The sequence below is a fragment of the Meleagris gallopavo genome, chromosome 8 (assembly GCF_000146605.3).
Source record: "Meleagris gallopavo isolate NT-WF06-2002-E0010 breed Aviagen turkey brand Nicholas breeding stock chromosome 8, Turkey_5.1, whole genome shotgun sequence".
In the NCBI taxonomy this organism is placed as follows: Eukaryota; Metazoa; Chordata; class Aves; order Galliformes; family Phasianidae; genus Meleagris; species Meleagris gallopavo.
The window spans coordinates 17,391,125-17,408,040 of NC_015018.2; the positions used below are offsets into that span (position 1 = coordinate 17,391,125).

The 16,916-nt window shown below is 37.5% G+C and overlaps 1 protein-coding gene and 1 long non-coding RNA gene across 2 annotated transcripts; one reads left to right on the plus strand and one right to left on the minus strand.

The window, feature by feature from the left end:
• The first annotated feature begins 3,428 nt into the window (after window positions 1–3,428).
• On the plus strand, window positions 3,429–5,483 carry LOC109368810. The gene is made up of 3 exons (XR_002117174.2): window positions 3,429–4,638; window positions 4,976–5,024; window positions 5,105–5,483. It is a non-coding gene; the product is annotated as an uncharacterized LOC109368810 (long non-coding RNA).
• Window positions 5,484–8,065: 2,582 nt separating this feature from the next.
• GDF2 (growth differentiation factor 2) lies at window positions 8,066–16,579 on the minus strand. The gene is made up of 2 exons (XM_031554432.1): window positions 12,741–16,579; window positions 8,066–11,092 (listed from the first exon to the last, which is right to left on the minus strand). Exons 1-2 carry the CDS (start codon window positions 13,084–13,086, stop codon window positions 10,155–10,157), a joined length of 1,284 nt encoding a protein of 427 aa, XP_031410292.1. The 5' UTR covers window positions 13,087–16,579; the 3' UTR covers window positions 8,066–10,154.
• Between the last annotated feature and the right edge of the window lie 337 nt (window positions 16,580–16,916).

A 16,916-nucleotide genomic window follows, 5' to 3' on the forward strand; every position in this document is an offset into this window, starting at 1 on the left:
GGGACTAGAAGAACTTACTGTAACAGATGACATGTTTAAAAAAAATGAGGAAGAAATTTTCATGCAAAGCATAATTAAACTTTCAAAACTTATTACTAGAGTATTTCTGAGCACCTAAAGTATGTGAGCTAAGAATTAATTTGCACAGATTAACGGAGAATAAATTTATTTGTCTTCAGTCTAGCTGCACTCTCATGTTTAGGAAGTTCTTTAATGGATATGTGCAGAAGCCAGAATGTTGTAATACGAAAAAGGCCAATTTACTCTCCTGTTTATACTCTCTTGAGTATCCCTGTGGGTTACCATCAGAAATAAAGCCTATTTTACAGAAAAATCTAACTCAAGTTCTTACCTTAAACCTTTCCTCTATTTTATGGGAAACATTCAGTTTTTTTCCCAAGTTATCTGTAACAAATGATCTCATTGAATGTTTGGATGCATTCAGAAAAGAATTAGTATTCTAGATTAAAGTTCTAAATCAATATTCATGACATCATTTTGGTGGTTTTTTTTTTTTAATAATTTAGATCTTAGATCCTACCATAAAAACACTGAATGCAAGCTTAGAGCATCATGACAGTGGGATTCCAGGATGCGCCCAACCTTAATCATAGGTAATCTGTACAGTGGTGAATGTAAGTGCTGGAGCCCTCAGAAAGAGTTTAAGCAGTTTAGCCAGTTCTGCTCTTTTCAACACGCTTACAAATTTCAGGACCTGTAGTATTTATCTAAACCAATAAGATTGTGTTTTTTTTTTTAAATGAAGAATAAGAAAGTATGACATTTAAACAATATGAAGATTGTCATGTCTATATAGTGATTTTATTGCTATTATGTTAAAGAAAAATAAAATAAATCCAGAAAAGGCAACATTTACATAGCGCTAAGAGTCCGTTAGACTCTTTAGTCTTTTTTGCTCACTAGCAAAATTCTAAAACATGATGATATGAGTACCTTATGCAACCAACCAGTTCTATTATCCATAAAAATTAAGTCTTCATTTAAAAAATTGCAGCCACTTCCCTCAAACAAGAGCACTGGTATATAGTTGAAACTGTTGCTGATAACACATAAATATGTAATTAACCTCTAAGTATGCTGTGGCAGTGTGGTGTGTGCCTGATTGGTAGAGAAGCTGAGATTCAGATGCGTTACATCTTAATTTGGAGGAGTGGTGGGGTGAGAGAGTTGGCTGCTCTATATTGTGACAATGGGTGATACCCACCACAAGGCTTAATCCAGGACATTATCACCGCTTGAACTGCTCTTCTTTCTTTCTTCCTGCAAAGGATAACCCAGCATTCTAGGACAAAGTAGCTTGAATAAAAACGCTCTAGCAAAACCACATTTTGTACAGAAGTTGACATTTGAGCTCAAGGATTTATTGCCAGAGCTGCGTTTATTCCTCATGTGGACAATGCAGTGGCTAAGGCCTCAGAAAATGGGCTTCTGTTTCTAGCTCTGCCACTACCCTCCTGAAATTACTTCAGGCAAATTGAGTACTATTGCTTTTCTAACCCAAGGCTCCTTTATCTGTCAGCTTGTAAAGTCTTGAGGACAAAGAATATCTTTTGCTACATTAATGCCCACCACATACCCTTCCCTTCCTCCCTAACTCAGACAGTGTCTCTAAATTCTATTAACACAGGAATAATCTGATGTACTGCAGTATATCACTTCAGTAGATTAAATACATCTCAAACTTCATAAACTCATACTTTAATTCTGAAGCACCACACACTCTGCATACTGACTATGGCAGGGGATTTTTGAAGTCAGACCACTAGCAACTATGATTACATGGATACACAGTCTGAATTCTGATACACTATGCTTTGAAGCGCTTAACTTTTTAACTTCATTTCCACCATCTTTCAATTAATTTGAAAATGATGATATCAATTAACTAATTCAGTATTGATGGAAAAAAAAAAGCAGAACAATTAAGAAAAAAGAGACATGTAAAACAATGAAGTAAAAATGCGTAGACATGAAGGGGTTAGATGTTTTGCCTGCTGGGCTAGGGGGTTGAATTTTTTTTTCATGAGTCCCCTTCCCTACTTCTGTATTTCCTTTTACTCCTGCTGGGTGCTAGATGAGGGCATGCCCAGGAGCCAGGGAACAGGGTTACAAAATGGATCCATTGTGACAGGAATTGGGAAAAAAAGTACAGTAATCCATGTCCCTAAGAATATGTCAGGATGGATCTCTATTTCTGTCTGTTTGTACAGTAGCTTTAAGCATACAGCTTTCTATCCCACAAAAAAGAATGACATTGCATGTTTATGGAATACACATAGTATTTTCTTTTTCAAGTCTTCAGAACATAGCAAATAAATGACAACTATAATATATAAAAATATTCATGAAGCATGGTGGAAATAAGGTTGAAGTATTAACCATTAGCACTGGAGAAGATTAAAGTTTCTGAATTTTGTGAAAATAATTCCATTTTACAATGTAGACCACAGTAAATGTCAATTTTTTTTTTTTTTTAAAGAATGGCATTCTTTCTGTGACTTCTCTGTTAGAACACAGATTAATGCAACTTGAAACAAAGAGGGATTATTCAAACTACTTCATTATAACTTTTTGTGAAAGGCATGTTGTAGGTATAATGTGTGAGATGTTAGTATTCACTTCACCTCATTCTGAATATAACAGACATAAATGAGCAGTCATGAAGACATCCTCAGAAAGGAGGTGGCAAAAAAACACAACATTTTTTTGTCAGGATATTTATGTCAGATAACTGCTTTCCATAGTTAAGTGTGCTCTATATCCTCCATTAAACTCAATATATGTATTTTCTGTCTAACACTTAAGGAATCATTTCCTGAGATTTACAATATTCTTCTCCAGTATAGCCTTACTCAGAGATGAGAAGTCAGGAAATAGTCCTTTCCTACATCTAAAATCATAAGACTTAAACAGGAATGTTTTCTGCTTCCCCCCCCTCCCCCCTTATACTTACTGTGCATGATATCCTGTTCTAAAGACTTCCATATTAGAAAGGTTAGATTTTCAGCTGAGACTTTTAAAAAGGTAGGATTTTAAGAAACACATTATAGTGTAATAGAAAGAGCAACAAGATAGCAGAGCAGCAAGGCCTTAAGCTATAGCAAATGAAGATCTGCTTAAATACAGGAGAGCAGGCACAGAAGGAAGGAAAGGAAAAAAAAAAAACAAAAACTCTGCCTACCTTCCAAAAGCCTCAGGTAGAATACCCTCAGGTAGGCAAGGATCTCCAGAAGAGATGCTCTCACCTCCACTGCCACCCCTTAAATGAGGCCTGGGAAGGAGTAAATCCTGGCTTTACCCCTTCTGGTCATTCAGGTGCATTGCCTGCATCTGTGCTCTCCTGGGTTGGCCCCACCTTCCTAACAGGTGCTCAGTAACTGGTTCAAGTGGTGATTTAGCATTTTCACAACATGCCTATAAAGGATTATAGTTTGCTTCCTCTATAAAAGCTAAGGAATGGTAAGATCCTATAGCTTAATGTATTTCTCTAGTTTGATATGTATTTTCCCTTGTGTTTTTTTCCCATTGCCCTTTGTTGTTAGTGCTCTGAAACAAATCTTGTTTCATACTGCGATTGTGAAATAAGCACTTTAACTAATGTGAATGACTTAAAAGCGGAATAGGGTATTGTTCTACACTACAGTTGTGTTTGGGTTCTCTTACACTGATTTGATATTCGTTTTTCACTGCTACCTTTGTAATTCTTTGTATGTGTTGTTAGACATATTATGATAGTCCTTCCTTGCATGGTGCAGATACTTCTGGCTTTGGAGCATAACAATTTTCTTCCTGTTTGATAGAAGGATCTTATGTTTTTATTAAATATGCTGTGTAATGCAGTTCTATTCACTGAACTCTTGTTATCTGTTTCCAAAACATAATACTACAATCACATTTCATTTCTAATATTATTCAAGCTAAATGACTATTTTGATCTTAGCTTTGAGCCAAACTCAACAGCTCAGGCCTAGTTTTAGTATTTATAGCTCATAAAATTTTATAATCCATTAAAATTTGCCCATAAGTATTTCACTTTCTGACTTCTAGTGGCTATGGACTTCCCACATACTCAAAGAAGAGGCATTTTCTTTTATCTGTGTCTGACTAGCTTGCATGCAAGATCTGCACCACTCTGATCGCATGCTAAAAAGCTTCTACAAGAGAAAGCATAAAAAAATTTTCTACTCTTATATTCTCTGGTGGTCATCTGTAGCTCACTATTTCCTTAGCGGGGTCATTCTGGACAATTTGGTTACTGTTAAGCTGCAGTAGCAGGAGGCTCATCTGAAGGTGGCAGCAAGAGCTGCTTTCTCACTGGGAGAAATGATTTTTTGAACCTAGAAGCTATGCTAACAGGATTTGGAAACAAACTAACTTTGATTTTAATAGAGCCTCCTAATACAGTTGCATTTTAATGTAACAGTGATACTGGGCTCCTAAATACTGAGAGGCAGAGTTTATTAGCTCAAGCGTAGGACTGTGCTAATGAAAACTTTAATACTTCCAGGACTCCAGGTAAGTATTTCTAGACAAACCTCCCCTGCCTTTTATAGGTGTACAAGTCTGGGTTAGTACTGCTTCATGGCTGTCTGCGTCGGGCATTGCTGGATTGCATAGGTATGGTCTATGACTGTCTTTTCTGTTCTGGTCTCGTTATATTTGGTACAAAGAGAACCTTGTTTCTGAGTAGGCTTTTTAGGCACCTTAGTAGTACAAGTAATGAATAATATCACCTTAAGGTTCCTTTATAACTCTCAGGCTAAAAGAAATAATGTTTCAGACCTTATAGCATACAAATCTGTAGAAATTGAAATTAAAGCTGATGAAGTTGTTCTTAATGCCAGAAGATTTACATTTTAAGAAAATAGCAGTTCAAATGAATAAAGATTATATTTGTATATTTTAATTTTCTTCTGCTAATATGCCTTTCCCTTTTCTTCCTTTCCCTTCCTAGAAAGGACACTAAAAAAGCATCCAAGAAAGAGAGAAGCAAAGGAAGAAAAGTATGAGAAGACAGATCATGATTTAATTGAAAGATTGGGGAATGGTTGGAAACATAAATTTCCATTATCTCTGTTTTCAGCCGGGATTCATGATGCATGCAGGAACAAGTGGAGAGTCATCACAGCTCATAGCACAGCTTTAATAAGCTCACATTGCGCAGCTCTACTGAACTGCTATACTCTGGATAAGCAGAAGATTCAAGAGGTCTTCAGAGAAATGCTTTGTTGCTATCCAGCCTCAGCTAATTTATCACATAGTTTTGCATTTTGGTAAGCAGTTTTCCAACAAATTTAGGGAATTGATCTTCAGTCATTAGGGAATTAATGTGTGATGTGCTTACACTCTACTGTGTGTATCCTGTAGATTTATTTCCATTTCTAATTGACTTCTTTTGAGAATGGTGCACCAGAACAGTGTTAGCTAGTACTAAAAAGTGAATACTAAATATTCCATCATGAGACCTGCTATCCTTATTATTTGAAAAAAGTGAGTATTCCAGTAACACACAGAAGCCTTTGTTTAGCTGCCAGGTACTGCAAACAGCTGTCACCAAGCTAAATCCTAGACACTGTGCTGCTGATGCTCCGCCAGATCCAATGCCAGATCAAACACATCCTGCCTATGCTATCCACTGTGCTGATGTAGGATGCAAGTGCTCAGTATGTCCAGCCAGACTATTGCCATTTTAAGCTATCTAGTTTGCTGTAAAGTAGTATACTTTGCCACTGTTGGCTCTGAAGGTTTGGTTACCAGCCTGGTACCAAGGCCTGGGCTGTCAGGCCATTGCTTTCTCAATGCTTTTGTTGTGCTGGGCCAGCATCAAGGCTTGTGAGGGCCACCGGAAGGCCTTCAGGGCTCCAGCCAAAGCCTGCGCCTCAGAAAAGGGCTGACTCACAGCATCTTATTTTCCAGTCCTACACTGAGGCCTTTCTCCTGTGAGGCTTCATCTGATTTATGACTGATGATCTAGAAGAGGCTAGAATCTTGGCAGCAGCTGACCACAACTTTAGGCAGCTTGGCAGCATTATAATGGTGCTGAGGAAACACAGCGGTGGCAGCCAGCGCAGAGATGACAGCAAGGCAGTGTGGAGTTGGAGAGCAGAACAGGCTGTGGGCAGCCAAAAAGGAGACTGACTTACAACTGACATTATATTTAAGGCACCAAGGGAGGGCGTAAGAAGGATTCCTGACAGCCCAGATTAGGGTGCTGAAGGAACATGGAGGCCCCTCAGCCCAGAGATGGTGCTGAGGCAATGTGAGACAAAATTTAGAGAAAATACTGAAGAGTGAAGAAAGCTCCATGAGAAGTTTTGTAGGCCTCAGTCAGACCTAGAGCAGCACAGAGGAGGCCTGTGGCTCAGGCACCTCCAGCTTTATCTTCCTGTCCTGCAATGAGACAAGCCGAGCTCTTCAAGTGCCTTGATCTCCAGAGACTGCTGCAGAACCTGCCCTGGTTTGCCTGTGCTAAACATGCGACAAACGGTAAACTGGGGAGTTTGGGTAGAAGGGAGGTGGTTAGCTCTCAGATGCAGTCAGAGGGGAAGTGGAACTCCTTTTAAGCTGTGGTTGAGGTCTTGCCTCACAGGCATTGTTCATTTTCTACTTGTTTGTTTTCCCAAATTATTCTATTCTTTTCTGTACCCTTCTAGTCATCTTTGCAATAACAGACTTAATTCAGTACTGCATATGGGCAGCTACAGTGAGATGTTAATACCTCCTACAGCTAACAGTGCAGCCCTATGTGGACCTTCGTGTTGCGTGATTATTGTGGCCAGGCTCTGAGGAGGCTGGAGAAGATTCTGCTGTAATCTGGGAGCAGTGTTGGTGGTGCTAGAGCACAATTGCGTCTGAAATGATAAGCTTACTTGAGAGAGAGTCTAAAACCTGTTGCTCAGAATTTCAGGAATTGGCAATTCTGGGTTAACATTTCTGTGTTGTCAGGATATTTTCATTACAAAGGTATATGAATATAGAGCAATTGAATATCTCCAGGTTCCCATGAGGCTATTGGCTATTTTTTTTTTTTAGAAATAATGAAAGTGGAGATCTTTTTGGCTTTTTGTGATCACTGTTGCAGCACTGTTGTTGAGTGGTAAGTTGTATCTGCTGCTCTTCTATGTTGGGACATAACATAGAGGATATTGTGTGCTCCATATACACAGACAAGGTGTGTAAAGCTATGTAAAAATAGCAACCGTTTTCTCTCCTGAACATCTTCCACCAGCAAATCATAGTATCTATTAAGAATGAAGTGCTGCTGAGTAGCCTTAAAAATGTCTAGGCATCAGCTAGTGATCGTAATGTTAAGGGGCTGTTATTACACAGCTAATGAGCCTGAATATGATGACATACTTTAGCCATGTGTTTATGTTAAACAAATATGCTTTATTTTTAACTGAACATCTGCTGGGCATTGCACAAGCCCCAGCATGCTCTGCAATAGCAGCAAGCTACTGGTTAACATTCACAGTCTGATGGTGAGAAAGTGTTTCTCAGTGACTAAGGGGGCCTGGCTTCATGCAGGTAGCAATGTGCTTTGTCTTTGCAACTTGTGTATTTTCTAGTGCTTTTTGTCCACCTGGCAGACCCTGCATTCCAAAGCAGCTGAAAAATTAGGGAACATGACCAATTGTTTAAAATGAAGTGTTCAAAACTTTGGCATCTAAATGTACAATGTCAAACCAAATATCAATTTGACACACGCTTCAGCTGTGCTGTGGGTAGCATCTGAAGTCACTATGAGGTTCTCATTTTTTCTTGACCCTGTTCATCACATTATGGAAAAATTCATGTTTTGATTTACTGCTGTACCATTCAAAATGTTAAGCCTATGGGAATGTGATTGTTAGAGCTGACTGGAGGTGGAACTGGTTTTTTTGGGTTGAAATACAAGAGAGACTTGTAGTAAGTTTTGGGAAAGAGTCTGTAGAGTTTCTCTGAATTTCTAATAGAATAGCTGGGATCTGAATTGAGCTAAAAATGGCTTTTTATGGTCCCTTCCCCCCCTTTTTTTCCCTCCAAGAAAATAATTGATTTTTGAGAAACTCTCTGTGAACATGTGAGGACTCATCTTTTTCCTTCTCCACTTTTTAATTTGATAATTGACAAAGTCCTGCACTCTATGAAGTCAGAATTACAGCTAGGACCTTTTGTTTAGATGACTTGAGGGCACACAGCTACAATTACCTTGACACATGGGTGAAAAAGAATTCTAATGTGATCACACCAAATGTTTGCCTGGTAGTTTGTTTTACTTGAAGAAGAGAAGTTGTGCAAAATATTATAAATTTAGGAGATATCAATACAAAAGGGAGAGAAAACATTTCTAGAAGGAGGAAGACATAACAATAACTGTAAGATGATAGAAGCCAGTGGGGAGTAGTAAAATGAGAGGATGTCACATGAAACTTTAGAGGTTAATGACATGCAGCTATGGATGGATAGGATTCTCATGGATCCAGATCTCAGATCTGATCCAATTGCAGTCCTCTTCTAGTGGAAAAGACTGTAAATCAGTCACAGGATTCTGGTGAATCATGCTTTGTGCTCATGGTTTGTGATGTAACCAACAGTTCTTGATGGAGTTACAACCGCTCTGCTCACACTCACCTGCTATTTGCTCTGTATTAAGTTAACAATAGTAAATAAACTGCATATTAGATTTCAAGCAGAGCTATTCACAGCAAATGAATTCGTCTTGCCTACAGACTGCCCTAATTTAAAACATATGTATACATTTAAATCATGTTGCTTCCATATATTAAGCTTCTTTTCATATTTTTGTCTCACTAACATTTAATATTTTGAATATATATGTAGTTCGCTGTGGGTTTGAATTAAAAGTGGTAGATATTTTTGGTGGAAGGTGGAATAGTAAAAAGGAAGTGGACTATGATGGCACTATATGGCACATGCTATTCGCACCTGAAACCAATGCAAAGCACTGTCTTTTCTTGTACAGGCAAAACCTTCATTAGAATCAAAGAAAGTTTTCCCTACTTGCAGGAAACATGGGGTTGTTGTTTAGTGAAAACAGAAGTAAGGACAGGATAACCATTGTATGGTAGTGTATTTCTCATAAAGTAATGTAAGTGTCCCAGAACATTAAAAAAGGAGTTATCAATTGTTCCCAGACTTCTAAAGGGTGAAAGAATTTTGTATGTAGAACAGTGTTTATCCTAAGAAAAATAAAGAAAATGAACAGTGCCTGGTGTCAGAATCCAAAAAACTTAGGCCTCTAAAAATTAGCTTGTTTATTTTTTTCATGAGTGCTGAGCACTGCCAACCCCCCACAGTTGTTAGGGTATGGATCTTAAGATTGGATGTCGTTTTACTGCTTGTTCTTGCAAAGAAATACTAAGAATACACAGTAGGTCAAAGTGGCTCCTTATCTTTGTGGGGAGATAAGGTCTACTGTTCCTCCTAGGAAACAGTGTCTTGGAAGCGGAAGGCTGTACTTCTTATCATTCAAGTATGTGCCATAAAAGGGTAAAAATAGGGACATTGAGGATAAGAAAGCTGAAACCAAGGCACCTGCTATCCACAGAAGGAAACTTGGGAATCAAATGAGATGGAGTGTGTCATCTGTTTGAGAAATTCTAAAAACTTCACTTTCAGGAGTAAATACTTTGCATTAAAATGATTTTAAAAGTCTCTGAGATTACTGATGTGAGAAAAGGTTTGCAGGATTTAGACTCCCTGTTTTATCATGCAAACTATATGCAGTTCAGTGAGTTTACAAAAGAATGTAAGAACTGACAGAGAGAGCTAGATTTCTATGCCTATTGGAAATTTAGAAGACATCCTCAATTCCAAAGGCTGCATGTGACCTGAACAGAACTGGTTTAACAGAAAAATTCAAATAAGTTTTTTGTTTTTGTCACTCTGGACAAATAATGCATAGTTCTTTCAATCTCACAAAATTTTAATTAATGATATATAATGCAGGTTATTTACAATGATTGCCATTCTTTAAATGCCAGCTTTCCTTTAAAAGCAGCAACAACAAACAACCAGCTCCATGCCGTGCTCCAAACCTTGTTTGCAAGGATTTTCATTTACATCACTAATGTACAGTTTCACGGACAGCAAAAAAGAGTGTATTCCTCTTCTTAGATATTCTGCATATACTACCTGCAGCCACATTCTGCCACTTTCATCCCTTCATAGTTATATATCAAAGTGGGCACACCAGCATCATCCTTATAAAGAATAGAGATTGAATCCAGTTTAGTTGGAACACAGCAAGCCTTGGAAGCTTTCTTTGGGTTTTGGAGATGCACCAGAGTCTGGACAATAGCATGTTTTGTTGGCGTAACATTATCTGTCAGAGGGAAGAAGCAACCTCCTTTACACTCAAAAGCCTCATAATCTTTGGGTGCAATGATCCAGGAATCCCAACCAATCTCTTTAAAGTTCACATGGAGAGAAGTTCTCCGACAGTGGTTTGCTCCAATGCTTCTCTTGCTTCTGGAGGAATGCTGATGGGGCCTAGTGATGGCTTTTTCCACTCTCCGTTCTTCTTCAGATGAAGAGTTGTTCTTTCCTAATTTGTCTAGCACGTTTTCTTGTTCACGAACAATCATCTCCCGGAGCTCTACTTTGGTCTCTTTTGTCCCATTGCTGCGATCATTGGAGAATACTACTAACAGGGGCAGATTTTTAGTGTCACGAGTAACACTAATATCCAGCTTCCCACAAGGGAAACCACCCAGAGCCTTACTCTCTATAATGACCTCTAGCTTGTTTTTAGTCTTCATCCTGTCTGCCTTGACCCATCTTTTCACAGCTCTGGACACTTCAAACATCTCCCAGCCACACTCCTGAATACCGTGGGAGACAAGCAAAGATTTGCTATTTTCTTTGTTTTCCCAATAGTCTCCATCTAGAACATCATAAATGACCATGTTGACTTCCAGTCTGGAGGGAGACCCAACTTCCTTGTGACAGGAGATAAAAATTCTCAGTTCAGCTCTGGTGATTTCCTCGTATCGTGGAATAGAGATGTTGAACAACAAGATGTGTTTCTGAAATGGGTTTTCTTCTGGTGAAGTTAAAGAAACAACATCTGCAATAGGAAATAAAAACCTGTGGTTACAGTGCTCCTGACAGTCTAAATAACTTGGTTTTAAAAAATTCAGGATTTGTTTTGGGAGTAAAATAAGACTATGGCTACTTAGCAAAAAACAAACATACAAACAAAAAAACATCTTCTGGCCAGGTTTCAAGGAGCAGGGAGTGAAAAGTTAAAATGGACTTCCTTGATGTTGGTAGTATTTTCACCAAGATTGCATGCAGGTGAATGTCTGAAGGAGTGGAGGGGTAGCAGGAAGAGTCTTCCTAAAATAAGGTGCAGTTGGTGCTGTAGCAGGTACTCATCTTGGAAGTGTTAAATTTAGCAATTTCCTGAAGACAATTTTACAGAAAGAATTCCTTAAAAAAAAGCTATTAGAATTTACCACTCATCATAGTGCCGTGGGATGAACTGCTCTCCTAGTATAGAGAAGCATAGTGTGTATTTGTCTCTTTTTTAAGAATAAACTGTGCTGAGGTTTTTGGTGTCTTCAGATAGCTTTGAAAGCAGTTTGTATTACTGAGAGTTAGAGGAGACAGAAAACCTTTGAAAAATCTGTATCAAAGCTCAAGAGTCTGTTTAAATTGGGACTTGGTGATAAACATCCTTTGTGTTTACGTGTATTCCAGGCTTCTGTGAGTATTTGTGGTGTTTTATTATTTTTTGCTGCAAACGTGTGCAGAACCAGCAACTCTGGCTTGGGAAGGGCAGGTATTTTTTCTGAAAGATCAGGTAGGTAGTATTTTAAAGTCATCACTGAATGATATCTCTTTGATGGTCAGTGTTAGATAGTTAATCGATCATCATTGTATTATGGGGCAATTTTAATTAGCTACTGTTGACCCTTCTTCTCTCTAAAGGAGTGGAGAGAGGGATGTGGGAACTATAATCTAACTCATACTATTGAGGTTCCTTTGCATTTCAGATCTAGAGTCACTTATTTGGAAATCTGGAGATCCTTGTTGTGTTGTTACCTCTATAAAACTATTTTTTATAAAAATATATTCTCCTTGTCTCATTTTTATTCTAAAGATTGCACTTATAACATTTTTTTTACTGTTTCTTGACATGGAGCTTTCAAAAATCTATTGTTACACAGGCAGATCTGGATTCTTTTTCAAACTGAAACAAGCTTGGCTACAACTTTCCATGTAAATCTTCCCATCTAAACCAGAATTTGGGATGAGCACTGCTGGATCCTTACTTGGTTTGAGGCAGATTTCTCAGTTGGCTACTGTATTTTTTAAGAATGACAGAAGCCTCTCAGAAGAGCTCTCTGGCATGAATGTCTCCTCAGTTATAGATGATCAAATATTTGTTTTCTAACATAAAAAAGCAGCCACAAATCTCTAGCTTTGAGAAACGTGATTTGTGTAAACCCTTTATTCAATATATTGTCTCAATTTATGCATTTGAGAAGATAAAATTGTACAATAAAAACATCAGAGGATTTTTTAAAATTGTATTTTTTAAAGATTGAAAGGAGCAAGGCCACAGTCCAAAATTTTAATCTATTTACTTTCTGAATAGTCTGTGAAAGTTAGGCAATCAGTTTTCTCGGAATTTCAAAAGCATCTGAGTGACTCCTGTTCACATATACATCTTTAAAAATTCTTGTCCACACACTTAGGACTTCTCCTACCTTCAGTGCTGAAGCTCCTTACGATGTTGGATGCAGGGATGGAGGACTTGTCTGCTGTGTATCTGTTGTATAAATCAATCATGAACTGTGGCGGTTCTTCTTTGGTCTTCTCTTGTGAGGGAACCCTTGATAAATTCAAACTTCTTAGTAAATCTGTCTTCATATTCTCCAGGAAAGATTTAAAGTCAAAATGGGTCTCATCTTCCTCTTCCCCAGGATCATGAAAGAATACGTCTGACTCTCCCATAACTGGTAGCTTGTCCCAGTTTTCCAAAGGCTTGCCTCTTGCCAGGCAGGCAATGATATTGAAAACAGACAGTGCAGCTAATACTCCAAAATAATGCATTTCTTATGTATTTACTTTCTGATGGAGAGACAAGAGGACTAAGTATTTTAACTGATTAAAAATGTTGAATCTTTACAGACAGAGGAAAGGAGGTGGAAGGCAAACAGACGGAATGCCCTTTGCAAATCACTTTCTTGTGTTCTTTTCACAGTCTGCTTCAAACCCCAGCCTCTTGTCAGTTGTCAAGCAGATTGGTTGTACACTTGCCCTTATCTGAGTCATTGATGCCATGCTTCAGCTTCCGTTATCTAGCAAAGCTCTTAGTTAATGAAGATTCTATAAACATCTGACAAACACACATGGCTCGTGGGAAGGATGTTGTATATTGCAAAGAATCCACATTTCACTTTAGGGTCATCGTTGCTTAATTACACTCTTTTAGCATTTCCTTGCCAACTCAGACAGAAGCTTTTTTAGGGACGTGGAAGATTACACGGTGACTAGAAAACAGAAATCTAGAATGAAATTATTCTATCGGCTATTAGTAAATAACATCTCACAAATCCTTGCCATGTTCCGTTAATATACCATCAAAAAATCCACAGTAATTTGATGGAGACCTGTGATTCTGCAAGATATGATCTCATGACAGTACAAACAACCTTAAAACTTCTTTCCGTTTATCAGCCAAGAGCTATTATTTGTACATACTGTAATATCTGTTTTGTGTCAAGTGCGCTTCATGCTATTCACAGGCTTGTTCTTTTTCAGTCTAATTCTTTTGTAGGCTTGTAGTTTTTTGTAGTCTTGCTTTTATAGTATTTTACATAATATATTTCTTAGATTCTTGATGGTCAATACAATCCAAGAGCAACAAGAGCAAGCAGTGACCTTAGAATGGAAACAGAACCAAACCTTCTGAGGCTACGTGAAAAGTAAAAGTCTGACACTGTTATCCATGAGAAGAGTGGGACAAAAGTCTGATGGCAGAACTTCTTATGATACAGAAGAAAATAAAGTGTATATTTACAGGCAAATATATCACTTGTTATTTATCTTAATTAACCTGTTCTGATTTAGTCTAATGGTGTGTATATTTTGTCTGTATTGTTAATGTATCATCTGTTTCTAAACACAGCTCAGTCTATATTACATATATGCCACAGATTCTGAATAGTGTTATGAACTCTTTAAAAAAAAGTCTATTTGACAATATTTCACCCTTTCTGACCATTTAGTTTGCTAGCAGAGCATACTGAATGGTCAGAAGTGTTTTAAGTGAGCTCAGTCTAGGTCGTCATGTATCTGTTAAAGTGACAACTGGGATCCAAGGTTCTGGTTAACTGTGTTCCTACACTGTATAGTCAGAAAAGCTTATTTGGCATAGATTCTATTCTCCTGAATAAGCACAGTTCTTACGTTATACTCATGGCTTTTGTATTTACTACTTGTGTGCAAAGTCCAGTTTCTTGTATTTGGCTAAGCATAACATTTCAAGGATCTCCAGAAAAATGAAGAATTTCTTCTTCTTCATCCTATTTTTTCTGTAGCACTTGTTCTAAAAGGCTATCACTCACGCTTAAAAATCCTAGTGCTTCATTTATTATTTCATTGTTCCTGGCTTACACCTTTTAGACACCAGTTCTACTCACTTCCTTGTTGGATTCAGAAGCCCCACAGCACCGGCATTTTCTCTCCATCAAGGTACTTAGTGTAATCGAACAGCTTCTCAGTTTGCTTTCTGATAAAATAAACAGATAGTGCTTTTTTTAGTCACGTTCTAAAGGGTATATTCTTAAACTATTTTTGTTTCTCATTTTGTGTCTCTTCCAGAATTTCAGTGTTTTTCTGAACACTGGAGCTATACATGGTTTTCTAGTGGCAGTCTTTCAGTGCCGCATGCAGAAAAATAATCTCCTTTCCTGCTGGGGTTCTCTGCTCCACAGTGCATCTTTTTGTAGCTTTCATTAGCTCTTTTTACATAGCATCATCCTTGATGCTTATATTACACTGTAGGTCCATGACGCCCATCAAATATATTTTAGAAGTTACAGTTTCCAAGTGTGTAGTCTTCTGCTCTGTAGGAACAGCCTCCGTTCCTTATGCCTAGGTAGAATATTCTGCATCTTCCTACCTTAAAATGAGTCCTGATTGCATGGCTAGATGAAGCAGTCGATATAAACACCAATCTCCTGAACACTCTTGTGCAAAAGCTGTGGAGGTTGTTATATATAAAAGACTTCCAGTTCATATACAAGGATGTTACATATCGTCAGGCCAAGTGTCATCTTTGCAGATACTTAACAGTGAACAGTTTCATTTAGTGGCAATTCCATTTGTAAGCTGCTCTTTGAAGTTTGGTAGTGAGACAGTTGTTAGTTCGTGTGACGCATAAATACATTAACATTGTCCAGTAGTTTCAGTTAATTATACTGCCTTGTGAAAATGAATTGAAACAGTTTACAAAAACCTAAGTACATTCTAATTATTGCTTTTATCTCTGGCAATTAAACTGATCTCAAAGAATTAAATGGAATGTTTTAGTAAAAAATGTACTTCAAACTTTGCTGACTATTATCAGCTGATTTCCTGGTTTATCTGTCTGTAATCATCTGCTATTGATCATCCTCATTTTTTGGAAGATTAGTGAGATTATCTTGCAGTTTATTTTAGGTGTTTGTCAATAGTAATTTTTCTAGAAATGTAATCACTGACTGGAAGGGTATACAGCATGGCCATGGAAGTCAAAGAACTGTTAGGAGAGAAGATTCAAGATGGTGTGGATATCAGCTGATAGTATTTGTGCTATTTTTAAAATAATTTATATGTATTAAATGCAAAGTTTCCTTTTCCAAAGGAAGAATAGACATTCAGAGACCCAGAAAGTAGGTACTTCTAAACAAATTTAGAAAGCCTGGTTTGCATTAGAGAATTGACAGATATAGCTAAACCACTAAATGTCTTGTGACAAAATGAGTTTCATCTCTAAGTTACAGTACTTTACAAAATGAAATAAACTTTAATAGTAAGAGAATTTCCTCTTTTGTGTAGTAAGGGAATGTCTTGATAGCTATGTAACTTATGGGTATAATTTTGTTTTGCCCATGCTAAATTACATAGTTATGCCAATCTTTAAATACAGACCAGATCTTTCAGTTTTTTCCAGGTATCCTAAAGAGATAGGAATAGCATTTTCCCTTATATCCCATAGACCTTATAACAGATCTCTCCTAATTATTTGCATAAACAGATCTTGGGTAGTGAATATGTACCCAAAGACTAATTCAAGATACAGAATAGATTCCTTAGGGAAAACAAATGCAATAGACTAGAACATAAATACGCTATGCTAATATATCATTCTCTTCAAAGCTGTTGCTAAATCGGATCAAGATTACCTACAGAGAAAAAAAAAGTCATGTAGAACAGAAATGGCGATGACTTAAGATGTGGGAAGTTTTATGCTAATTGCTGTTCTGTAGGAATAAGTGCTTAATTTCTGATAATTTTTCTTTTTTTTTCCTCTATATTTTACCATCACTGTCAACATTAGTTGAGTGTCTCTTGATTTATGAAAACACAAGACCCTTCATTTTTAAGGGATATCTTTAATAGCAACAGTACACAAATGTTTGTCTTAGTAATTCCTGGGTAAATCCCTGTAGTGCTTCTGGAGAAGAAGTGCTTATCAAGATCCATGATCTTTTGGCAATTGTAATTAGCAGTCACTACAAGGTGTCTTAGAGATATCTAGTTAGGAGTGTTAGAATTAACAGGGAAGAAATGTTGATCGAGTAACATTGTAGACACTCTTGTAGGCACCATATCTTGCTTTTATGTAGGTTAGTGGGGAGGGACACATTTACTCAACTCTATTGCCTGGGAATCTG

What these genes read in the sequence shown, in the direction of transcription:
- GDF2 (XM_031554432.1), bottom strand. Translation starts at nt 13,086, where the DNA reads ATGCATTATTTTGGAGTATTAGCTGCACTGTCTGTTTTCAATATCATT. An exon ending in AAGGAGCTTCAGCACTGAAG is followed by an intron (nt 11,093 to 12,740) that starts GTAGGAGAAGTC and finishes TTCCTATTGCAG; the next exon opens with ATGTTGTTTCTTTAACTTCA.